Below are 27,110 nucleotides of genomic sequence, written 5' to 3' on the forward strand. Positions count from 1 at the left end.
AGCTCAAAAACTTTGATCAGAAACTTGTGAAGTTTTAACTACATGCTGACAGAATTGTCCTTTATTTACTTGAATTCTCAAATATTGCCAAGAACTTTAAAAAAAAAAAAAGACTTTCCTCACTGGAAAGTTCCTCCAAAAGGAAAAACATAACTGTTGTTCTGTATGCTGCTCCAGAGATGTTGAGAAAACTTAAATTTTACAATTATTTCAGAAAATGAACCCAAAGCACATCATGTGGATAAACCAGATTTATTTACAAAATACCAAAACAAATTAAAAAAAAAGACAAAAACAGCATATCTTTCAATAAAATGATTTTTAGTTGTACTCAGACCTACATGAAGTGGTGAAAGTTTTTCGCTCTACAGATGGCGCTCTCATCCAGATGTTCTCTGATACTTCTGGTCTGCAGCTGATGACGTCATTCTGTTTTTGTATGAGACAATTTGGAGCTGGGTTTGTCTGAACATCTTTGACTGTTGGTCCGCCTCCCAGTTACTGGTAGTACAGCTCCAGGTTCATCCCATCGTGGATTTCATCTGAGGCGGTAATCGTTAAGGACAAGTCGACTGTCGTGTATGTGGAATTAAAAAGAGACCAACTGGTTACACTTGATAACTGAATATCAAATTGGCGTTTGCCACTTTAGAACATTTTAGCCTCCCAGTAGCTTGATGTGAACATCTGTATGTAGCTAAATGTCACAGAAATACACATCAAAACAACTATCTGCTGTGTAGGGCTATTCAACTGGCAGTCACTTCATGTAAAAAAAAAATTTATTATTTTTTGGTTCTGGGTTTGTTTATTGCATCCATGAGTCAATGCAATAAAATAAACAAATTGTAAATGATTTTAATTGCAGGATGTCCGGCCGCCGAGCTGTTGGCTTTCAGAAACTGGCTCCCTGAGCAGTTTAGTTAATAGTTTATAAGCTCAAATGCAATCGCTCTTCCAGTTTTCACTTTGCCTGTCCATTTCCTAAAAGTGACTTTTCCATTTACTCTGTGTTGCCAGATCTCACGATAGAAACGAGCACCCAGCTCTATGAAAACAAGCCCACCTGGCAACCCACCACAGTGTGTAAAACAGGGGGCATTTTTAAACCGTATAAACATACATTTATTATTGCATTACACATAACAGCAAAATGATGCCAAACACTTTGAATAACATACTTTTAAGCTCTGATAAAAAGAAAAAGACATTTCGCATAATTTTTCTACATATTTTTAAAAACAAAACATCCTGACATCTGCATGTGAGTGGAGCCCCCGGTGGTCAGCCACAGTACGAGTGTTTGGGGTGCGCGCCAAAAGACGTATGTCGTGCGCCTGTCACCTCGCCAATTTAGGCGGGAGCGATAAACAGGAAACAGGGGCGTGGAAGGGACAAACTACCTACTACCACTCGTCTTTTGCTTTATTGTGCGGCGCTGGGAAATAATCAACTAGTTTCGCTCGGAAAGAAAGTCAAGCCCAAATAAACAACTTCACGTTCAAAACAAACCCAAATAAAAAACCACAACCTGCGACTCACAAGATTTGCAAGCAAAAAAAGCCCAAAGTCGCTTATAATAAGCAGACTTGGCAACTATGTTTACTCTGTTGAGCAGTTTTGGTACCCATGTTAAAATAATTATAATTTAACATAATCACAGAACCAGTTGTGCTCAGTAGTTGTCTGTGCCATTTACTAGTGAAGTGATGGTTCACCAACAATCTACCGTAGATCTATTGATCAGCTTTTTAAAACCAACAATGAGAACCGAGTCATGGACAACTGAGAACTGCTCCTCTTTTTTTACTGTATTTTCCACCATAAGCGTCGCACCGCCATATAAGTCGCATCAGTCCATATTTGTCTAATGAAGTGAAAAAATCCATAAATACGTCACTTCGCCATATAAGTCACATCTATTATGCGTCACGTTTGTTACGCATCACCGCTGACAACCCGGAAATGTGGACCGGTGTTGTGCCAAAAACCAAAGTATCAATCTAACATTTGCTTAATAAATGCACTTTAATGGTCAAATTAGTTGCATTCCGCCAGGGTGGTGCAGCTGGATCGATGGTCGGTCCAAACAGCAAGCAGAACCAAGGTGGGGGGACTATGGCAAGCCAATTGAGTCATTAAAAGCTGGTGAAGATTCTCAGTCATCCAGGACATGGTAAATTCAAAAAAGTTCAAAGAAAAAAAAACAATAAAGTATAACGTATAATAAATAAAGTTGTTGTTTTTGTCTTGAACTTTTTTGAATTTGTCATTATAGCCACTTTCCATTACATGATACAACGGTATGCCATACTGCTATTACTACTCTGCTTTCATCAAGTGGCTGAAAGTGGTACTGCTCAAAAAAAAAAATTTCAGTCAATGAATGAAAACAGTCATATCTCAGCCAACAAATGGTTTATAAATATGGGGAAAAATTCCATAAATATGTTGCTTCGGCCTATAAGTAGCAGGGCATGTAAATTATGCAAAAAAACAGATTTATACAAAGAAAAATACGGTAATTGTTTTCCTACTCAAATGCACACACGCTCCCCCGTTGCATCTCCACTAAGACAAAGAGGAGGAGCATAGCAGCTTAAGGGGCGTGCACACTTGACAAGTCATGCAGCATGCCCCTTACGTTGTTTTGTCACTTGCAGTCTATATCATTACGTGGTCCAGACATAGTGATGTTAGCACTGTTCAATATTGAACAGCTCTTTGAAACTAGCATACAGTATCTACAAGAAACAGATTCCTTCAAAGTGCCATATATCCCATCTCTACTATTTAACAACAGATGCATTGAGAACAGTGCCACAGCATCAACTGCGTGCTCGCTCGGATACTAAATTCACTTGACTGGGAGAAGACGCAGTTGGAAAACCCAAGACTCGCTGGTGGGACTGTGGCTCTCAGCAGACCTGGGAACAGCCTGGATTCCTCCTGGAAAAGCTGGAAGAAATGCTGTGGAAATGGACGCCTGGGCCTCCCTGCTCAAGCTGCTGCTCCTGCGACCGGACTACACAAGCACCAAATAATGGACTGCTTATATGTAAAGCAGTTTAAAACGAATACAAAACGCGAATCTGCTAAATACGTTGCTTTTAATGTTGTGCATTAACCAGAGCATAAAGGCTGATGTTTTTTTCCCACCCGTTGTACACTATCATTATTATTATTATTATCCATCCATTATCTTTTACCCGCTTCTTCCATTTTGGGCCATGGGGGTCGCCGGTGCCCATGTCAAGCAATCACAGTGCAAGGGGCGGGGTACACCCTGGACGGGTCACAAGTCCATCACAATTTACACCTGCCCCCACCCTCAATCGCCCCACTCTGGGCCCATGAGCAAGGCCCTTAACCACCATCTGCTCCCTAAACAGGTCTCTCTTGAAAATGAGTTCTTGTGGCTCAATGAGACTATCTGGATAAATAAAGGGTAAATGGAAAAAAATATATACATTATTATCATTATTATTATTATTATTGACAACTAATGGTACAACAAACCTTCATATTAATCCCTTCTTTTAAGCTGATGCTCCTTTTTCTGATAAATGATTTTGCTTCGATTTAAGAAACATACTCCTCTGATTCTGCTTGTTGAAAAGCAGCAAGCTATCAGTCTTCATAGAAAATTTGTACATCTTTAATAAAATTTAATAACTTCTGGCATGTAAAATCACAATAAGCCTTATTTTACTTTATGAAATACCAGTACGCATGATGAGATGGGAAGGAATGATGCCGATTAAAACCCTGTTGGGAGTTGATTCTTTTTCAAATCTAAACAGTTCTTTAAAATCTGACAACGCTTGTGAAGGATACAGTCACCAAGAGTCACGTGGTCCTTGAATATTGTATACCTGCAGAAACAAAGAGCTTGTCCAATTACCAAAAGCAAATAATATTAGTAGTGTAAAGTTTTTACACACAAGAACCTTACCATTTCTTTAAAACGATCTTGTCGTGTCGTGTTCCTGTCTGCGCAGCAATAAGCTTCTTCAGGTCTCCAATTGTGTCTTCTGAGCTGGATTTTATTGGTTAAGGAGCACAGCGGTGATACAGGAAACATTCAAAAATACACACTGCATGCCTTTCTGAGACGGTAAGAGTTTAGCTATAATTATTAGCTTTAAAGTTTGTGCTTTAATAAGTGATTTCATAGTTCTCTGCAAGCACGGCATCAAGGGTAGGAGTCAGTGGTTGCTCTGTATAAACAAACCCACCTAGCTGTTAGGTCTGATGCGTTTATCCCATGTATAGGTTCAGTGATCAATGTTTTGTTGTGAATTATGGCAGAGAATTTTGTGGAGAAAACACTGGATGAGGAGAAATGTCGAGGTGTCAATGCACTGAAAGCTCTTTTACAAGTAAATGGGTCTGAAGTGTAGCAAAATGAGGAAAGAGGAGCTGGTACCCCTAGCATATGACAACGGTGTGATTAAGCTTTTGGTAAATAATTTTGTAACTGCATGATTTTATGCATTTACCAATAAAATACAATTATTGCTTTTGCTGTTTAGTGAACAGCAAAAGACATTAATGGCTGCGTGTTATTTTGAGGGGACAGCAAATTTACAGTTATACAAGCTGTACAATTGACTACTTTACAATGAATTAAAATGTTATATCTTCAGCGTTGTCCCATGAAAAGACAAAATATTAACAAAAATGTGAGGGATGTACTCACTTTTGTGAGATGCACTATACTGCATATGAAAACTCCCATCTTTTAAAGAAAAGTCCGTTTTGTGCAAATAAATCCAAGTCTGTATAATTGTGTATATTTGCCTGTTTTATTTGCTCAATTCCAGCTGCATTTCCAGAGAAAACTTAATGTTTATCTCGAGTGACCTGTGACCTGGAGGCGAAGCTCGACATACGCACACGTTCAACTACAAAAAAACGCTTATTCTCCAGATTCCATCCATCCATCCATTATCTTTACCCGCTTATTCCATTTTGGGTCACGGGAGTCGCCGGTGCCCATGTCCAGCAATCACTGTGCGAGGGGCGGGGTACACCCTGGACAGGTTGCAAGTTATTCTCCAGATTCCCTTGATCCAATTTACAAACACTACCATAAATTAATTACAGAAAAGCTTGAAGAGTTAACATGGTTTGCTTGTGCTTGGAGTTAAAAAATGCTCTGAACCGTATAAAACTAACAAATTGTTGGTGCCGGCAATTAGTTACACACGCACATGTATATAATATATATATATATATATATATATATATATACTGTATATATACAGTATACTGTATACTGATTGCATACTGTATATATTACTGTATATATACAGTAATATACAGTAATATATATATCACTGTATATATACAGTAATATATATATATATTTTATATATATATATATATAAAAAAAAAGAATTTTTTTCTTATTAATTCTTGAGGTCAATTAATATCAGCTAAAGTAATGTTGTGAACAGTGTATAACTCATTAAAACAGTGTTGACTAACTTTGAAATCTCATCAAGATTAATTTTAACTAATTAACTTGAACATTGTGAATAAGAACGACTCACTTCTTGACCAAAAGCCATGATGCTGCCAGGTAAGGATACTTGCATTTCACTCGGACTTTCTTGCCCAGACGATCGTTACAAACCACCTCAATCATTTTGTTTCTGTGAAAGGAATCGTAAATGTCACAAACTTCACAATTACACCAAAAACGGAGCAGTTTTGCCTGAAAACGTAAGAAAAATAGTTTAAAAGTTCGTCTTGAACCAACACAATGCGACAAAATAAGCTGTAGCTAACATTAGCTTAAAGGACAACACTGGTTATCTTTGTTGTACAAACAAGTGAACGCATTAATAAAATGCACAAACGTAAACACACGTTATTTCATTACTCTACTCTACTAAAGAACAAACTTCAATGTGTATTTTATACCTAGAAATTTGAAAAGTAGTATTTTCAAGCTTTTTCTGCAACGCTCTTAGCACGATTTGCCGTAAAGTGAACTTAAAGGCATGTTCATGTTTCAACCAATCATAAAGCGGCTTGATGATTGACGTCAGCATAAACCTATAAGAAACGCTACATTTCTCACATGGGCGGGGCATACACTGAAAACAAGTCGGGCCGAAAACAAGTTATCAACTGTCGTGTGTCTACCCGCATCGTTGCAACATTGAATTAAATTTTTTGAAAACGCTGCTGCAGAATAAAGGACATGGCAGACGAAGAGAATTTACCACCTGGATGGGAGAAAAGAATGAGCCGTAGCTCAGGTAATTAAACCTAAGCCACGGATGACTGGAAGTGCCATGCAACTTTATAAATGTAGTTTGTTGTAAACTTAGCTTATTAGCTAGCAACGCGTGCATCGAGTTGTTGGGAAGAAACGAGTCAGGGGAGTCTTAAAGTTTAACAACTGTTAAATGAAACTAGCGATGCTCGGGTTTTGCAGATGCGTGGTTTGTTTAGGTGCAGAAAGTGTTTGACTGGAAGTAGTTGTGCCGATTCATTCGGGTCCGCTGCTGCAGGGCCTGGCATGACGTCACCCCGCCCAGGTGCCTCACATGAAAACAGCGCGAGACTCCGCGTAAAAATCTGCACGTTGCGGTTGGAAGCTAAACCCGGATTTCTGCAGTTTATTGCTCCTCCGTGCCTCTGACGAACAAATTATTGTAACGATGCATCTCAAAAATCGAGCCGGTTAACTTTCAGAAAATAGAAGAAAGTTGGAAGAAACTAAATAAAAGAGATAAAAGTTCATGTCACGGTTACAAAAAAAATCCAACATAGTTAAATAAAGGTTTTAAATAAAAGAAGTGTTTGAAAAAAAAAAGTTTTAATCCAGTCTTGGAAAATAATTAAATTGTATATTATTTCAGAATTTTAAATGGTATGAAAAAAAAATCAAGAGTCAGAGATTCTTTGTCATGCGCACCACATGTGGTACATGTGGTGGGGTGAAATTAATGTACACAGGGTCCCAGTTACATCCAACAATAAAATGTAAAAGGAAAAACAATGGTAACATCTAAGATATGAACTAAGAAAAACATCAACTAAAAATACACTAATAGCATAAAAACATTACGTCGAACAGCAGCACGAACATGAGTCTGAGCAGATGAGCAGGCATGAACACCTCAACATGAAACAGATCAGCAGCAACATTGAAACAGATCAGCAGCAACATGGTGTGGTTTTTCACAGTGATTATTCTAGTTAGAGATTCATGAGTCTAACAGCCTCACGGTAGAAGCTGTTCCTCAATCTAGTGGTTCTACACTTAATGCTCCTCAACCTCCTTCCTTCCGCATCTGATTAATACAATTTTTATTTTCTGGAAATTGAAGAAAAAATTGTTTTCACTTTTCTATACAGACTGCTCATTGAAATAATTAATTTGTCCTGATGCATGCTCAGTAATTCAGGTAATTTGGAAATATCTAACAATGTTATGGCCCTGTTTACACAGCACGTTTGCTTTTTGCTATTTGTTGTTTTTTTGTTTGTGAAAATGCACCTTTTCTGCTGCGGTTCGGCCGTTCATTTACACGACAATAGCCCTTGTTCCCTCTGAAACCAAAGGTTTCTGAATCCAGGTATATGGAGGTTTTCGGGGGAGTCCCCCTTGGAGGTGTGAGATGTTCCACAAGTGTAAAGTCACGCACTACAAGAGGCTGCAGTCAAAAGTGAGCAGCACAGTGTTTTTTGTGCTGCTCATCTATGGGATGAGATCACATTTATGCCAAAAGGCCACCACGAGTGTATTTTACGCTCACACGCGCATCGGACCTCCCATGTGCACAATTCAGTGACTACAAGCACGAGTTGCTGCTGCCTGTGCTCTCCGTGTATCGATGTGCTCGCTCGTTGGTCTACTCCTGTGAAACGTTGGGACCAAGCGTAGGAAAAAAGCACAGAAATGTTAACCTTCATATGATTGGCCACTTCTCTGTTATCCCCGCCTCTCGTGTGGCTTTTTTGAATAAAACTATTTTACTGAATACATTTATTGCTTCCATTTCGCCTCCGCTTCTCTCAGTAAAAGCAAAATATGACACGTTTCCTTTCAGTATTGTGCTGCACGATTGTTGTTCTGTAAGCAGAAAGGGTTTTTGATTTATTTTCCTCGTGCCTTTTGACAAAATCTGTGCTTTTTTTTTTTTTTTTTGTTCGGTTCACGTCTTCGGGTTGTTCCTTTCAGCGAGGGGTGGGCGGTAGTATGAGTAGGCCTGTCGCAATAAACAAATCAATTAATCACATGATAAATTAAAATTATCAACCTCATTTTCATTTATCGGCTTTATCGTTTCTTCGTGTCTCTCTTTCTACTGAAGACACTGGACGACAAAAAGCTCAACTCCGGTGCTCTTCTCTGACTCCTCCCTTTCTCTTTAAAAATCCATTTAATCGTCCAAACTTGTGTTTTTGGATCGTTAAAAGCAGCTAAGCTGAGAAGCTAAGCTAACAGGCGGACCTCGGGGAAAAAAAACTTCATCTTGTCGAAGCTACAAAATTCACGGTTGGAACTCGTGCCTTCATGTAAAAAGTTTTTTAGGGGTGCACTGATAAATCGGCCAGCCAGTTTATCAGCCCCGATTTCCTTCATTTTGTGAAATTGGAAATCGTCCGATACTTGCATGAGAAACAGATTTTACCGATTTTCTTTTTGTTTTTTAACAATTGTCTGAACTTCATTTATATTTCAGAGCACTACCTCATGGCCAGTTACAACAAGTTTGTATTGTTTCTAGGATATTGTTGAAGGGTGTGTTTTTCAACAAAATAATATTGGAAAATTGAAGGTGCATTGTGACCTTAACACCTGACAGTGTCGCTTATAAAACAAATTCGGTATCGGCAGGTCAGACTTTTTAGAAATCAGTGAGCGGCCAGAAAATTGCAATTGGTGCACCCCTAAAGTTTTTCTCTGCCAAAAAAGAGCTGAGAACTTGTTTACTGATTTTTTTTTTTTTTTTTTATTAAAAGCTTTTTGTGAAAAATTCTCTAACCACACCAAACATCTGCCATTTTGGGAACCGAAGAGAGACGGTCCATGTCATGCCATGGGGCCTCCCTCCAATTTTTTTTAAAAAAGACACGCTGCTCGCTACCTCACTATCCATCCTTCAGTTCAAACAGTCTTATACTGCCATCTGGTGGTCATAAAAAGGTACTATAAACAAAACAAATTAAACATTTCTTCTTAAATTTGACAACAATTATTGTCAAATTTCAAACAATATTATCGTTTATCGCAATAATTTCTGAGACAATTAATCGCCCAGCAAAATTTGTTATCGTGACTGGCCTAAGTATGACTTTGATATCGATCCGATACCAAAGTAAATACTTGGATAAAATACTTAATACCGATGCTTTATACATGTAATGGGGTGTTAAAATAATAAACTTTGACATTGCTTTTACTAAGTCAAATATGATGAAGCAGAGCAAATATTTTAGGCAAATTTTCTTTTATTAAAGAAATAACTACATCAAAATGATATATACAAATATTACATTTTATAATATTACCTTCTACTACACAGAACTTAAAAAAAGCATAATACAGTAGTAATCATGTTGCACACTTATTTCAAAAGTTCATTTCTCAATTATGAATTTAGGCGAGGGCACATCAGTATTTGTGCCCTTGTCTAATCTAAACCACACACTGATTTATGTTTTATCATAAGCATTCATCATAACCATGCAACAGATTTTTCACTCCAGTGAGTATTAAAAAAAAAGCATTTCAATAACGAGTACATGGCCACACAAAGTACCTCTGCAAAGCATTTATAGCCTTGTCACAGAGCGCCAGTCATAACTTGCGTATGGACTTGCATGTCTGTTTATGCATGTTATTAAAGACATGAATTATGCTGATCTTTCAGGCGAGCACCCCCTCTGGTGGGGGAACAGATTATTTTGAGGATACTTAATTTGGCACGGCACATACAGAAGCCCAGACCAACAAGGGTCACGGGGCGGAGAAGGGGTCAATCGTATGACATCTCTGTGCTTTTTGTCTACACTTGGTCCCAGTGTTTCACACGAGCGTGCAGGAGTAGACCAACGAGCGAACAGATTGATACACGGAGAGCACAGACAGCTACATGTGCTCGTGGTCACAGAACTGTGCACATGGGAGGTTCAACGCGCACATCAAGTGTAAAATACACTCGCGGTGGACTTGATGCGCATGCATGGAGCGTAACGCACGCTCGTGGTGGCCTTTAACGTAAATGTGATCCCATACTCACCCTTTTTCAGCACGTAGGAGCAAAATTAATAAAAATCCAGGGTTCAGAGAGATGTTAGTGTATTCATCAATTTGGACTGAAAAAAGGTTTGTAAGCTCAATCATCCAGGTAAAGGTTAAATCGTCATCTGGACAAGATTTCTGTGGGGGAGAAACGTTTCGTCTTTCATCTGAAAGACTTCATCAGTCTGAGACCTGCCAACCCAGATCTGTCTTATCAATAGCCCTCACTGATGTGTTTCAAGCAGCCTCCTGTTGAATACCAAGGAACTGGCTTTAACACCTGCAAGATGGGGACCATCCGTACCAAACAAACAATCATAACAAATGTTTTAGGCCAGATGTCCAACTTGCTACTCACAGAAACAGCCTGAGAACATGGATGTGACTGAGATCATGCAGACACTGCATGCACAGATTTTTTTTTTTTACCGTGCACTTCATTTATACAGATAGTCTCACTGAGTCATGAGAACTAATTTTCAAGAGAGACCTGTTTGGGAGCAGATGGTGGGGGTTAAGGGCCTTGCTCAAGGGCCCAGAGTAGTGCAAATGAGGGTGGAGGCAGGTGTGGATGTTTCACCTTCTCCACCCACATTTTGATGTTTTCAGTCAGGGGAGTTGACCCTCCAACTTTCCGATCACAGGCCCATCTTTTTCTCTAACCTCTGCGCCACCACTCCCCAATGAATGAATCCTCTCTCAAACCATTGTTCCTCTCTATCAAGCATGTGCACATCTAAAGAGTGACCACTGTCCTGCAGGTGAGTGTAGAAGACACGTGGTGTCTTCTAGAACCCTGGTTTGAAAGAGGAGTAAATGAAGCCATCTTTGTGAAGAGAGCCCGTTCATCGTTAAACGGGGCAGGGGTCTCCATGTTCAACTGGCAGCCATCTGGGCACTAACTAGAGATGCACCAGTCCGATACCAATATCGGTATCGGTCCCGATATATATTTTTTTGGAAAAACTTCTGGATCGTGTATCATTGACAATGTGACCGATCTATGTGGATAGATCTATTCACTCTAATTCTATGCTTCGTGCTCTGAGTGACGTCGGCGCTAGCGAAAGGATCAGCCACTACCTCAGCCAACACATTCGACAGCCACGTGCAATACGTGCGCACCGACTGTTCCAAGAGGTGGCACTAAAACTTCCAGGTATAGCACTACCAACATAATCAAGCATCTCCAAAGATTCACCCTAAAGAGCACGCTGAGTTTGTTGAAGGGAATTCAGCACAGTCTTTCTGTATTGGATCGGTGTCAAATTGGTATCGGCCAATACAAACCTCAGATATCAGTATCAGTAGTGGAAAAAAGTGGATCGTGCATCCCTAGCACTAACGACCAATTAGAGGTGCAAATCTCAATGTCTGGTGATCCGATTTTTGGTGTCACGGTACAATTTAAAATCGATTTATTTTTTCCATTCGGAAACGATTTTTCTTACTGTATCAAATATTTTTTATTAATTTTATATTTATACCAAAAATAGGGAAAAAATATAGTAGTGCATAAAATTCTGTAACTTAAATTACCAGTATTAGGTTAGCTTAGTTGCCTGAATTTTTCTATAAAAAAAAAAATCTAGGAACAAATAATTCATCCATCCATCATCTTCATCCACTTCATCCTTTTCGAGTCACAGGTGTCACTGGTGTCACTGGTGCCCATATCAGCCATCACTGTGTGAGAGGCGGGGGACACCAGGTCTCCAGTCCATCACAGACAAATAATATATAAATACAAAAGTAAACAGACTTCAGCCTACCATACATAGTACATTAACCTTTAACTCAACATAAAATACACACCAGTTATTTTTAACCATATTGCTCTAACATTTGTTATATTTTCAAAACTTAACCTAATATGAAATATACAGACTTCGGTCTTAACCATATTGATTCATATTTAGTAAATCTTTAACAAAATGTCAAAACCTGTGCAAGTTTGCACAAAAACCTCTTCTGAACTATAATTTATAAACCATAAACTGTATCATTTAGAACTGGCTCCAGGTGATGTGTCTCATCTGTCCTCTTCAACCTGTTAAAAAGACAAATTACATTAAGTTTCTTGTACAACTTGTCTATAAGTTTTAGTATAATATGAGAAAAAGCAGTTATCTTTGAGCTGCAGCTGCATCAGAGCTTCTCCCATCTGTTGTTTGATGGTAAAGTTGCGGTGCTGCTTTATCACAAAAAAAAAAATCTACATAAAGGAATAACGTACATTGAATCCATCGTATTAGAAATAAACCTGAACCCCTCACCTTCCACTGAGCTGTCTGATCGTAAATCCTTTGTGATACAGCAGGAAATGGAGAGGAAACTCTTCACAGCCTTTCGAGAAGACTGGAAGTTTGTTGCAGAGTTCGCTGGTCGGCTGCTTCGCTTTCATCTTCCGTGAATTTTGTCTTGCATCCAAAATACTGTACCGCAATTTTATTTGACACTTCTTGTAAAAATCTGTGCTCTTGTGAAGCTCTGTCTTCCCCCGGAACATTGTAGGATCTGAAATGATTTTTAAAGACGAAGCAGCGGGTTGAATCGCGCTGTCTCCCTCCTCCATGCTAACAGGCTCCATTCAGATAAAGGGAGCTGGCTAACTAGCTTGCTGTACGGTGGCCTACACGGCTCAATTCTACGGTGGCGGAAAAAATATAAAACTTAAATGCATTTTAAAATTGATTTTTGGACCTTAAGAAACGATTCAGACTCGCCAGGACTAAGAATCTAGATTCTTTGAAAAATAATTTTTTTTCTGCACCAATTGTTAAGCTGATGGTCCTTCTTTTGCATGTGAACAACTAGTTTTGGCTGTCACCAGCAAACTGATCGATCCGCTGTAAGTAGGTGCTGTTTATAAGACTGAGTTGGTTGCAGCTCCTCAGACTGAAGAAGTCTTTTAGTTAAAAGACAAAACGTTTCAACAAGAAGAATTTGTCCAGAGGACATGACTTAACCTTGTGAGACAATGATTCATTTTGTTTAAAAGGGATTATTTATCTGCACGCTTTTAGTGTAATCAACAAAAAATGATTTAATTTACAACATTGTACTAAAACGGTATGAACAGATTTGTTAATACCCTTATTTTTGCTTCATAGTTGTTTCACATTAATTATTGCAGTTGCCTTTGAACGTCAAATAAACAAATCAGTTTATTTAAAGGGAACAGACATGCCCCTGGGTAGTCTGTTGTGAATTAGCCTGTTAAAATAAAGTTAATATTGAATGGAAGTGATTTAAATGTTGTCAAGGAAGCTTTAAGCTGCCACAGACGTTACTGTGACACCTGAAATACAGCAGCTGCATGGTAATTCTCATAAAACGTGTTTGTGTTGGGCCCTCGGTTCACGAATCTTCCAGTTCCTGTGGAGCTGAGGTCACAGTCTGTCACAAATAATTTATCATTTTTAACATCTGTCGTTTCTGTGTGTTTTTTTTTTTTATTATTATAATAATAATCATCATTTTATTTAAAAAGTGCCTTTCATGACACCCAAGGACACTTTACATTAAGAACAAAGATCAACAGGAATAAAGAATATAAAATATATAAAGAATATAAAATACATACAGAATATAAAATGCGTAAAGAATATAAAATACATACATAATATAAAATACATAAAGAATATAAAATACATACAGCAAAGTAACGAAAGTAATGAAACTAACTTGGAAGGTCTTGTCATTGTTCTTGCAGGCAAAGTATACTACTTTAATCACATCACCAATGCCAGCCAGTGGGAACGCCCAGTTGGTGACGGCCGTGGAGAGCCAGAAAAGGTGGAGTAACAATAATATATAACAGGCTGTCCCCATTGTTTAATATTATTCAACATTCACGTCTCCAGCCATAGTCCTGATAAGAGGTGTTTGTTTATCAGCCGGCTCGGTTGAGCTCTAAGGTCTTAAGACCACTGTGTGGAAAACATTTCTGTGTATAAAACTTACACTTGGTTTGATGGGTAATGAACAGCTAACTGTTTGTTTTTAATTGTCACACTTTTTCTTTTTTTCTAGGTCCGCTGTTCTCACCTGCTGGTGAAACATAATCACTCACGTCGTCCATCGTCCTGGAGGGAACAGAATATTACCCGAAGTAAAGACGAGGCGTTGGATCTCATTCAGAGTAAGTCAGGCAGCAAAGCAGAGGAGGAGCGGGGCGTCTTTCTGCAGTAGTCCGTTTCATGTCGTGTTTTTTTTTCTTATATTTCTGTGCAGAGTACATAGAACAGATCAAGTCTGGACACGAGACATTTGAGTCCTTAGCCTCGCAGTTCAGCGACTGTAGCTCAGCCAAGAACGGTGGAGATCTGGGACCGTTCGGCAGAGGTAGAAAACAACGCATCACATTCACCTTGTTCTCTGTTTCATTCGTACTTTCCGGTGTTTAAGCCGCTACTTTTTTCACAGCTTATACAATGCTGCGGCTTATTTATGGATTTTAAATTTAAAAAAATTGGGTGGGGGGGCCAAAGGGCTTCCTGCTGCCAAAAGCGTTTAGCTTCGTCACACCGGATCGCTCACATTGCTGCCCAGTACACGTCTCTCTTGGGGGTGGGTCCTTGTGACACACAGAGTGAACCCCAAACGTCTTCATGACAACTACCTCCCTCACTCATGGTTACTCTACTGAATGGCCTAACACATAATTAATACATCAACTAGAACAGGCTAATCACTAAAAGAACAATGCTAAACAGCTAACCAAAATGATTAACAATGAACATAAATTTGACCCGTAATCCCTCTCTAGTCCAGATAGAGTCCAAATAATCCAGAGAAATATGATGAAAAAAAGTCAGTCAGCTCCAAAGAAGACACCGGACCTCCTAACAACGTCTCCCCGCACGAGAGGCTCCCCTGGGTGTTCAACACTACTCAGATTGACCGAAGAGGCTGGACGTAGTTCTGGTCCAGCTCTGGACGGATTCTGATCGGCTCTCTGCATCCACTGAGCGCCGAAGTCACTATGAATAAGGACTGAACTTTTTTGTCAAATTCGGATCGGATCAAAACTTTCTTTCCATTTTGGCAGAATGATGGATGGAAGCTGGGTGTACACTCTGGAGGTGACAGAGCTCCAGAGAGGATGAGGCTGGTGTCAGAGAGGGCCAGTCCGAGCAGGAGAGCCTGTGGTCGGACTGAGGATGGACGGAGGCTAGGCTGACTCTCTGGAGGTGACTGAGATCCAGAGAGGAGGAGGCCGGTGTCAGAGAGAGCGAGTCCGACCAGGAGAGCCTGTGGTCGGACAGAGGAAGGACGGAGGCTGGGCTGACTCTCTGGAGGTGACAGAGCTCCAGAGAGGAGGCCAAGTTCAGAGTGAGTGAGTCCGACCAGGAGAGCCTGTGGTCGGACTGAGGATGGACGGATGCTGGGCTGACTCTCTGGAGGTGTCAGAGATCCAAAGAGGATGAGGCCGGTGTCAGAGAGGGCCAGTCCGAGCAGGTGAGCTGTGGTCGGACAGAGGATGGACGGATGCTGGGCTGACTCTCTGGAGGTGACAGAGCTCCAGAGAGGAGGAGGCCGGTGTCAGATAAGGCCAGTCCGAGCAGGAGTGCCTGTGGTCGGACTGAGGATGGACGGATGCTGGGCTGACTCTCTGGAGGTGACAGAGCTCCAGAGAGGAGGAGGCCGAGTTCAGAGAGAGCGAGTCCGACCAGGAGAGCCTGTGGTCGGACTGAGGATGGACGGATGCTGGGCTGACTCTCTGGAGGTGACAGAGCTCCAGAGAGGAGGAGGCCGGTGTCAGAGAAGGCCAGTCCGACCAGGAGAGCCTGTGGTCGGACTGAGGATGGACGGAGGCTGGGCTGACTCTCTGGAGGTGACAGAGATCCAAAGAGGATGAGGCCGGTGTCAGAGAGAGCGTTCCGTCTTATCAAAGCTTCAAAAATTCACAGATGAAACCCGTGCCTTTGTGTAAAAACTTGTTTTTCTCTGCAAAAAGAAGCTGGGAACTTGTTTACTGATTATTTTTATTTTATTAAAAACTTTGTGTGAAAAATGCTATGCTAAAGAGCTCAAACCACACCGAGCGTCCGCCATTTTGAGAACCGAAAAACGGGAACGAGAGACAGCCCATGTCACATCAAGGGCCCTCCTTCCCATTTTTCTTAGTCACACTGCTCGCTCCCTCACTATTCATCCTTCGGTTCAAACAGACACTGCTCGCTCCCTCACTATCCATCCTTGGTTCAAACAGTCTCATACTGCCATCTGGTGGTCAAAAAAGGTACTACACACAAAAATTAACCAAAATGTATTCTTAAATTGGACAGTAATTACTGTCAAATTTGAAACAATATTATCATTTATCACAATAATTTCTGAGACAATCTGTTATCGTGACAGGCCTAGTAAAACCCTGGCAGGAGTGTTGATGATGATAAAAAGTAATAAAACATTATTTCCTGGTTGTTTTATATGTTTCAAAGTTCAAACAGAAGCTTGCAGGTTTTATCTCTAAATCCAGGCCTGAGGGTGATTCCCACTGATGTGATGCCAAACTCCCATCATGCTACACTTCATACATGAACTGTTCAAAATAACACACTTCACTGGAAACTGACGGCTAATCGGGGAATTAAATATCCTCCCAAAAATAAGTTTTTTTTTAAGACTCACCTGAAAATATACTCTTCAATAACAACATGATAAAATGCTAGATTTTTTTTCTCTGTATTCAGACGGATTATTTTTACTTCTCCATGTGTTTCTCTGTTGCAGGTCAGATGCAGAAGCCTTTTGAAGATGCCTCCTTTGCTCTGAAAGTGGGAGACATGAGTGGACCCGTTTTTACCGACTCTGGAGTCCACATCATTTTACGTACTGGCTGAAATCAGCGCGCACACACAAACACACACACACTCACACATACACTGTCCCTCCCCACTATGTATTCACACATTCAACCAACCAGCCCTGCAATTTGTTTTTAGCGCCACAGCTGATCTGATGAGTAAAGCCGATTATTTTAGGTGGAATGGTAGTTTTTTCCAAGCATTACAGAGCAAGTATGAATAATTACACTGAAAATGAAAGAGTATTTCATAAAAGGCTTCAAGCTTTTATTAACTGTGGTAATCCTGGTCAAATAAATATAAAAACCAGTATCGTGTCTTTAAACACAAAAGCAAAGTTTAGCTAAATCAAAGCTTGTAACTGGTGTGTGCATGTCTCCATAATGGGTCATTTACTGTATTTTTTTCTGTAGCATTTTTCGTTCCTGCTGCCAAAGCAGTTTGTTTTTGTTTTTAAGTATGTTTGAAAGTTTTACAGGTTGCACATCCCTGCAGATGGAGAAAAGTTATTTGAAGTTCTTCACTCTCATCTTTCTGACATCGATCTAAACCTTTGTGTTCTCTGCAAATCTTCACAAACGAGGAGTTATTTCTCTTCATAGTTGAGTTTCAAAACATGCATGGTCTGTCCCCCGAACGTGTCGACGAAGAACCGTTAAAAGGAAAAAGATTATTTGCAGCTTTTAAAAAATCTTCCTGTTCAGATGAATTGTTAACACTGTTGTCATTGAAAAATACATTGTTTTTATTTTTCATGTCACTTTTCAATTGTATTGTTTTTTTAGGTTCTTTAAGTTTGATTTTCTGAATTTTCTCTAAACAAAATAAACATGCTGATCCAAACAAAAGTCTTTGTGCTAACTGATGTGATAACTAGTCTTGACTTGATCCACCAGGGTTTTGGAGGCTGAAGACTTCTAGTGCCGAGTTTTCACCTGTAGCTGTAGCTCAACTCTTTCTTCACCACAACCAACTGAAGCAACTCCCTCATTACTGAGGACGAGGCCCCAATTCACTGATCCATCTTTTGCTCCATCCTGTCATCACTTGTGAACAAGATGCCCAGATGTTTGAACTCTTCCACCTGAGGCTATAGGCTCCTTACTGGCCCAGAAGTGGCATTCCAACTGTTTCGTCGAGAACCATGGCTTCAGACTTTGATTCCAGCTGCTTCACTTTCAACTGAACCACCACAGTGCATGCTGAAGACCATAGCTCAAAGATGCCAATAGAACCACATCATCCACCTAAAGTAGAGACGAGACCGCGAGGTTCTCAAACTAGACACCCTCCTCTCCACGATTGGGGACTGCCTAGTAAGGCAGCCACCTATTGTTATCCACCTGACAAAGGGTTTCTTAACTTTATACTTTCCGTCAACTTTAATGCGTCACAAACCTCGGCGTGTACTCCCACAAATGTTATATCAAAACAACCGGCTTGGTACCGTGATGTGCTATTACTTTTACTGGCATTTCGAGTTGGGAGGGAGTGGCTCAGAGGTTAGAGGAGGTGGGCCTGTGATCGGAAAATTACTGGCTCAATTCCCTGTACCAACAATATCAAAATGTGGGTGGGATTGGTGAAACACCCATACCTGCCTCCACCCTCATTTGCCCCACTCTGGGCCCTTGAGGAAGGCCCTTAACCCTCACCGTCTGCTCCTCCGGACGTCCTAGATAGCAGCTCTCTGGTCCACACAGAGGGCTGTGGTAGCTCAGTAGTCTGTGGTTGCATCAGAAAGGGCATCTGGCGTAAAAATAATTGCCAAATCTTCATTCTACTTACCTGTAGTTTGCTGTGGCGACCCCTGAAAGAAGGGAGCAGCTGAAAGAAGAAAAAAATGGATGCAACAGCTACCTCAGAAAATTCACAATTGACTATAAGTCATTCCAAAATGAGTATTTACTCAATGATTTTTTTTGCCATATTGAGCTGAAATTTGGATTAATGATGAGAGTGAACCCCAACACTTAGTACTGTCAAATTAAAAAAATTAAATGGATTCAATGTGGCAGTCCCTGTCAAAATTTCTCTAGGAACTCCTTACTCCTTGAAATCCAGTCCATGGACACCAGAGACGGGACTGCCCTGGCAGAGTCCACCCCATACAGACAACGAGCTTGACTTTGTGCCAAGAATGCGGACACAGCTTCTGCTTTGGTTATACAGGGACTGGATAGACCTTAACAGCAACCTGGCACCCTATACTTTGCAGCATCCCCCACCAAATCCCTCAGAGAACACATGAAGCTAGATCCACAAAATGCATGTAGACTAGAGAGGCAAACTCCCATGACCCCTTAGCAACTCTGCAAAAGTGAAGATCTGGTCCACTACCAGGATTAGCTGCTCCTGAATCCGAGGTTTGGCAATCCATCTAACACCTGGAGTAAACTTCTCCAAGTTAGCCGAGAAGTGTTTCTAGGATTGTTGGAATACACACTCTGTCCCCCCTTTTAAAAATGTTAAACACCCCAGTTGTAAAAATATGTCTCATGTATTCAGTCTGTGTTCTGTTGGGATTGTAAAAGAGTTAAGAAAACAAAATGAGCATTGTGATCCTCCTCTAGAAACATGTTTCTTATCTATGCTTATTTCAAGGTTATTTCCTTACACCTGTCATTAATGGTTGATTTTTATACAATCCTTATCTTTTTGATGATGTCACTCCCAGTTTCTTAAGCATCCCACACTACAACCCTCAACTTGTCTTCGATGGTAAGATCCATCAGCTCAGTTTGATTTGCAGGAAGCGGTCCAGCAACAGCAAGTTCTTTAGCTTCTGCAAAAGGTAAAAACTTTTTAAAATGTAAACAAAGGAAAAATCCTGTCGTTAGTGCTGCACTACTGCAAGATGCACAAATCCAAGAGTAAAATTTAGCTTTGAACGTAATAAAAAAAGTCAAGAACTTCTAGGAGAAGTGAAAGTAAAGAAAAGTAAATCTTCCATCTGGCTTCTTCAGTGATGGATTTGTCTGTCCAGGAATAAATGCATGTACAGAACATATAAGAAATTTGCAGACAAATTGTTTTTACAAGCTGTTGCGTATTTTTCTTTAGAATGACTGTGCGGGATCGTTGCACACTGATGGATCCAATAAATAAAAAACTTATAAATACTTAAAGTATGATCATCGGTGGATGATAAATTTGTTGCTTCTGTCATAAACAAATCAGACACATCTTAGATAAGAATATGACCAAAATATGCACTTTAAAAAGATTAAATGTTTTTGTTGGTAGTTAATATTTACTACAGCAGTTAATGCTGCACATTGTAAGGAGGATGATGTCAGAGATACATTCGTAACAAATGGAGGCAAATAGGCAACATATTACAGAAAAAATGTCATAATTTTTGTAAGCGCAAACTTTTTGTATGCTATAGGATGTTTTATGTTTTGGTGCTGTCTGTCTTTGGACAATTTATTTTATTTTTACACATTTCTTCCTTTTTTGGGTCACTGAAGTCACTGCTGCCCATCCAGCAGTCACTATGCCAGAAGCTGGGTTTACCCTAGACAGGTCTCCAGCCATCACCAGGACACAGAGATATGCTGGTGAAGATTCTCAGTCATCCAGGACATGATGAATTTAAAAAACATTCAATACAAAAACAACTGGACTTTATTTGTAACAGAAGACGTTTTGCTCCTCATCCGAGGAGCTTTCTCAATTCAAAGAGCAGTGAGTGAGAGATTCAGGTTATAAGGCTGAGTTAGATAAGATACACATACATATGTAGATTTGACAATTCACCCCTCAACACCTTAAAAGTAGGGGTTTCTTAAGGTCTTTGTAACTCAAATTCACAAATGAGACCCCTCTGTTCCCATCAGGTGTGAAAACTGGCTGGGAATCTGTCTTAAATTTGCATTATAGGTTTTTGAAAGTGGAAATCTGAGGCCTCCTCCTCTGTTAAGAGACGGCTTTTCTCTTTTTACATAAATTGCTTCCTTCACCCCCTCTCAAACCATCTGTGTTCTCGGTCCAAAATGTGCACATTTTGGTCCTCAAAAGAGTGTCCCTTATCTGTGAGGTGAAGGTGAACAGCTGAATCTTGTCCTGAGGAGGTGGCTCTCCTGTGTTGAGTCATGCGTCTGTGAAGAGGCTGTTTAGTTTCTCCAATGTAGAGGTCTGGACAGTCCTCGCTGCACTGGACCACATACACTACACCACTCTGTTTGTGTATGGGTGTTTTGTCCTTAGGGTGGACCTATGGCAAGCCCTTTTAACATAAAATAGGATTCACCAAGCTTACATTCCAGATATCTGAAACTGAGTTTTGACTAGACATATTGGTTATTTAAGATATCTTGAATTGCATTTTGACTAGTCAAAATACCTATTTAAGATATCTCTAATTACATTCTGACTAGTCATAATGACGTCAGATTTACCATTGAGTTGTATGGAGGCTTCAATTCAAGATATCTTGAACTGAATTTTGACTAGTCAAAATACCTATTTAAGATATCTCTAATTACATTCTGACTAGTCATTATTTGCTTTCAAGATATCTCACTTTTAGTTCTGACTAGTCATAACTACAATTAAAGATATCTTAAATTACGTCATTATTCAAGATATCTTAAATGTATTTGTAGATATCAAAAATGAAGTTTTGACTAGTGCAAATTAAATTGTAGATATCTTGAAAGCAAATAACGACTAGGCAAAACTAACTTAAAGATATCTAGAACTGTACTTATGACTAGTCAAAATTCCTTTTAAGATATCTCAAAATGAATTCAAGATATCTTGAATATTTTATCATGTAGACGGCTTTTCTATTTAAGATATCTTGAATTCACATTTTGACTAGTCAGAATGACATTCAAGATATCTTGAATTGTTATTCTGACTAGTCAAAACGTCACAGATTTACGTAGCATTTTGGCGGAAAAATCATAAGACATTGTAGCCTTTTTATTTTATAATCTGCAAAGTCAGGTCAGTCCAACACAACGCTCGTATTTTTAACATGATTTTTAGCGCGGCAGCTCGGATTATTTATTGTATCTGCAACAAGAATACTCTTTTGCGACGTCTTTTTCACGACAACCGGAAACCGACACTTCCTGCTTTGCGAGTTTTTGCACTAAGGAGAAATGTCTCTCTTTTCAACATCTTTGCTTAATTTGCCAATCTTTTCTTTCGCTGCTGAGGAGGAAATCGCAGCGGCGAATTCTCGAACTAATAAACGTGAAAGGATAAAAGTTCTTCCATGAAGAAAATCTCCACAGCTGTCAAGGTAAGAAAAGACGTAGCAAGCTAACCGTTAGCTACAACATATGAAGCGCATAAACATCGTAATAAAGAAGCCTAATTTAGTGTGCTACATTATTTGGAGTGTTTGAGACAGACATGATATAAAATCTTTAATTATATTTTTATGAGGTTCCATTAGTGCCAAACATATGTTTATGTGTGTATGTAGCGTGCTATGTATATCTGTAAGGTGATGTGTTAAATGAATCCATCTATTATACAATATATTACTTGTTTAAAGCTAAATATGTTATAACAAGTATTAATTATATATGTGTGTGTGTGTGTGTGCTAAAATCAGATCTATTTTAGATCTCACTGGGTGTTGAAAAAATAAATGTTGGCTTATTTCTGCAGAAGTGCAGCTGGTAAAGGTTTTTGTAACCATGTAGTTGCACTTTTTTTTTACCAGACTGCCCACTACTCCCAACTCCAGCTGCCAACTGGTCCTCCTGTACTGGCCCGCACAAGAGATTTACAAAGAAGGCACAGACAAAGAACACAGGTAAAAAAATAAAATAAGAGTGGAACACATTCTTTTCTGTTATATTATTTAGTATATGATGGTTATGATTCTCATCACAATAACTGTAATAACTTTCCCACCTGTATATTATTAGTGCCATGTGAAATTTGTCATAGTCTCAATATTACTTGTGTCAAATATATTTTTCTCTCCTAACTTGTTTAGAATGGTTTGTTTTTGTAGGTAATGAATAAATGCAGGTTCAACCTCTATGAATTAGTAATATTTGCAAGTTAAGTAAAAATCTTAACTCTCAAATCTGTCCCACTGTGTCCTACCAAATTACTCACTTGTCTATTTACATTTATTTATTTTTTAGTTTGACGTATTTTTATGTTTATTTCTTGTAAGGGAATCCATCCTGAACCTGCCAGCGAGGTGGTGGTGCGAAAGCCCAAAACTGTGGTGAAAAGATGTTTGCACTCCACGCTTTACAGAGCTTTCACAGGTATAACCTTTGGGTTAATGTTTTTATGTCCATGTTTCCTTTGTCAAAACTTATTGTGATTCTGTCACTCGTGTGTTTGTAGGACCACTTCCAGATCCTGACATCCTGGCATCGAGAGAAAAACCACCAGCTGGAGTCCCAACCACTTATCACACTTATCCTAGAGATGGTCTCTCAGCTTTGGAGCTGGTACCATCCAGACTTGGTCCTGTGCCACAGGGCTCACTGAGGTCTCACCAGTGCCCACCTGAGAAGTCCTGCGCAGCATCATTCTGCACCACATGGCTCCAGACCTCCCTGCTCTTCCTTCGATGCTGCATAGTCTTCCCAACATGTGTTTTGTGTCCACACTTGATCAACTTATGCACCTTCAGTCTCTGCAAGTGTCACATGAAGTACAGGCCAGAACCAGGGAGCAGTCCAGATGTCCTGCATGGGTACAGCTTCGACAATCAAGGCTTACTGCTAGCTGTTTCCACTTTCCGTGTTGCTTACAGAGGAAGTGCGGAGGAGGAGTCTGCTGACAGCACTGGCAGCTCAGATGATCAGCGGGTACACTAAACAATAACTGTTGAACGGGGATGGTGTGATGAATGGATCGATGATTGATTGATTGATTGATCAGATGAAGTCTAAACTGGACATGTTTTACTTCAACACCTTCATCCATGTGTTTATATAAATGCAGCAAGAAACATACAATTTATAAATCACCCTTTTGTTCCTTCATATTTTTAATCAGTCTCAATCTGTGTGAATCACTGTAAATACTATATCTTGATGCTGCTCAATGATCCAGGTAGGAAAATCTAAAAAAGTTAAGTCTGGTCCTCTGGACATTCAAAAAGCAAAACAACAAAACAAACACACACAAAAAGTAGAAATGTTTCGTCTCTCATCCGAGAGACTTCCTCAGTCTGAGGAGCTGTATTCAGCTCAGTCTCTTAAATAGCACCTTCTCAGAGTGGATCAACCAGTTTGCTGCTGACAACCATGTGTAAATATGTGAACCATTTATTACTTCATTTTATGCTTATGTTTAATAAATGTTTTAATGTTAAATGGTTATTGTTGCACCGGGGTCTGAGAGAAATGTAATTTCAATCCTGTGTATGTCCTGTACATGTTGCAGTTTTTGACAATAAAAGTGACTTTGACTTTGAGCAGCACCTCAGACTGAAGAAGCCTTTCGGATGAAAGACGAAACGTTTCTACTTTTTTTTTTTGTTTGTTTTGGTTTTTTGAATGTCCAGAGGACCAGACTTAACTTTTTAGATGTAAATACTGTAAATAGTTATTCATGAAAAATACATAAATGTGCCAATTTATTTAATTTGAAATTACATAATTTGATCAAATATCTATAATCCACTATCAATTTATAGTGTACAGTTATAAAATGTTAACAAATAGTTACATGTTTTTTGTTACTAGATATTGTAAATTGCACTTGTTTTCCTTGAATTCAACTGAATCAATCCACAAATAAAAAAAACAGTACAGTATGCTGCTCAAGTGAGTTTTAATTGAAGAATGTTTAAAATAATTCAAAACATTAAACTATCTACCGGTAACTACGTAACACTAGAACAATTTACATACATGTGACAAGCTTGGGTATGGATGTTATTTTTATTTTATAAACTTACTGCAACACCACCTTAGGACTTTCACCCAAGGACATCATTTATACACAGAAAAGACACTTGGGTTTGTTTACAAGTAAACACTGGAACAGAACCTACACGAGACTCAACTCTCACCTTCAACCTGGAATATAAATATGAAATGAACAAAAATAAATATGAATAATACTTAAGAATTGCAAAACAAACAAACATGGTCCTCACATTCACATACAAAAATCCAAAAGCCAGTCAATCTTCTCTCAGGTAAGACACTGCCTAATTATGGTGACTCAAGCAGGCTGTGAGAGCGTAGTAAAGCATGGTAGGACAGATACGGTGGTTTTATTGCCCCACAAGAACAACCAGGAACTGAACAAAAACAACAGCGCAGAGACTGAGCCATTTTCCTCACTGTCTAACGCTAACACTAGAGCCACAGGAAGTTGTGGCATTTTCTAACAATGTTGTCCAGAACAGCTAGCGCCATTGCAGCCACCCAAAATTCGTCAGGCAGCTGTTTGAACAGCTAAGTAGCAGCCGCGGGTCCTACGCGTCATTTCTTAATTCAAGATATCTAAAAGTGTCATTCTGACTAGTCATAATCAGAGCCCTGTAAAGAGAGAGTTGCGACACTCTTTGAACTCGCCGATACGCGGTCACGTGGTTCATGCAGCTCCCCATAGTTCCAAACAGCTCATCGCTGTCAGTCAGTTTGAGCGGCTGCTGGCACAACATAACACAAAAATCGACTTTTCTTACTTTACCTGACGTCTTTCAGTAATTATTGAGCAGTAACGAACTGATTACTTAACTGATTACTGATTATTTCACAGACTATGCATTTTATCCAAGCATTTTTAGAAGCAGCTGATACATTTATCATTAAATTTTAGAAGGAAACGAGACTGCAAACACATATTTGTTAGAAAAATAATGTATATGCAATACAGTGATCAATATAGCCATATCAGTGTTTTATAACATTACACACGTTAAAAAAAAAGATCAGAGTAACACCTGTTATGAAGCTATTTCTGATGTTCTCTGCAGGATAATGCTCCACCTTGTCCTCCAGCAGTTCAGATCTGCTCCAGCTTACCTCAGATCATCTGGATGAATTCTTGATTTCTATAGAAGATATTAATTCAACCTTTATTTAAACAGGTTCGTCCCATTGAGCCACGAGGACTCATTTACAAGAGAGACTGAATATAATTGTTGTATTTGTCGTTTTTTATGGCAACCAAGTACCTGATAACTGAGTTGATTGTAGCCTGACAACTATTGTAAAACTGTAATTCATTGATTAAAATGTTAATTTAAATGAAACTGTTTCTAGTTAAAATCGTAACAGATGACAAAATAAGTGTTAACTGTGCAAAAATAAATTTCCAAACAATTTATTATAAAATATGTAAAATGTAAAGCAAGCTTTAATAAAGTACTTTTACTGCCATTTATACTGTTTATTAATTACATCATCTGAAGTCAGCAGCAGCACCATCATCATCATCATCACAACAACACAAAGTGAGAGCTGTAAATTTAATCTGCACAAACATTTTCAATCAGGGCTCAAAATGTTTAACTGTCAAAGAAATGTGCAAGAAATAAACTAATGTCACTCTACAGGCACATTTAGAGAGAGGACAGTTTACAGAGACACAGTCAGGACGTGTGAGACTGAAGGAGGTTCAACCATTTGTTCATGGACCAGAACCAGATGAGAAGAACAGCAGAACTTCCACTGACCAGTGATCTGACCAGTGACCTGACCAGTGATCTGACCAGTGATCTGACCAGTGATCACACATGTTGTTCTAAATTAAACTTTGGTACGAACAGAGTTACAATAAGACATGTCATATTTTTATTGGACAATAATCTTCATTCATTCTAACAGCGACGTTGTAATTTCAGAGACTGAGGAAGAAACAGAAATGAGGTGAGTGAGATGAGGGAAAGATGAAAATGTGTCCTCAGAGGACGGGGACATGTCAGGATCTGATGATCCAGGATCAACAGGGCCAGGATGGATCAACAGGACCAGGAGGATGGATCAACAGGACCAGGAGGATGAATCAACAGGACCAGGAGGATGAATCAACAGGACCAGGATGGATCAACAGGACCAGGAGGATGGATCAAC

The 27,110-nt window shown here is 39.4% G+C and overlaps 3 protein-coding genes across 3 annotated transcripts; 2 read left to right on the forward strand and 1 right to left on the reverse strand.

The window, feature by feature from the left end:
* Window positions 1-298: 298 nt before the first annotated feature.
* ubl5 (ubiquitin like 5) lies at window positions 299-5,999 on the reverse strand. Its single transcript, XM_037690389.1, has 5 exons — window positions 5,932-5,999; window positions 5,598-5,660; window positions 3,956-4,039; window positions 3,838-3,875; window positions 299-542 (listed from the first exon to the last, which is right to left on the reverse strand). Exons 2-5 carry the CDS (start codon window positions 5,651-5,653, stop codon window positions 499-501), a joined length of 222 nt encoding a protein of 73 aa, XP_037546317.1. The 5' UTR covers window positions 5,654-5,660; window positions 5,932-5,999; the 3' UTR covers window positions 299-498.
* A 104-nt stretch (window positions 6,000-6,103) lies between these two features.
* On the forward strand, window positions 6,104-17,416 carry pin1 (peptidylprolyl cis/trans isomerase, NIMA-interacting 1). Its single transcript, XM_037690390.1, has 5 exons — window positions 6,104-6,272; window positions 13,986-14,068; window positions 14,306-14,414; window positions 14,507-14,617; window positions 17,012-17,416. Exons 1-5 carry the CDS (start codon window positions 6,215-6,217, stop codon window positions 17,119-17,121), a joined length of 471 nt encoding a protein of 156 aa, XP_037546318.1. The 5' UTR covers window positions 6,104-6,214; the 3' UTR covers window positions 17,122-17,416.
* Window positions 17,417-22,095: 4,679 nt separating this feature from the next.
* LOC119422981 lies at window positions 22,096-24,047 on the forward strand. Its single transcript, XM_037690391.1, has 4 exons — window positions 22,096-22,342; window positions 22,772-22,864; window positions 23,237-23,333; window positions 23,416-24,047. Exons 1-4 carry the CDS (start codon window positions 22,316-22,318, stop codon window positions 23,892-23,894), a joined length of 696 nt encoding a protein of 231 aa, XP_037546319.1. The 5' UTR covers window positions 22,096-22,315; the 3' UTR covers window positions 23,895-24,047.
* Window positions 24,048-27,110: the final 3,063 nt, after the last annotated feature.

The sequence above is a fragment of the Nematolebias whitei genome, chromosome 16 (assembly GCF_014905685.2).
Source record: "Nematolebias whitei isolate Nwh7 chromosome 16, NemWhi1, whole genome shotgun sequence".
Classification (NCBI taxonomy): domain Eukaryota; kingdom Metazoa; phylum Chordata; class Actinopteri; order Cyprinodontiformes; family Rivulidae; genus Nematolebias; species Nematolebias whitei.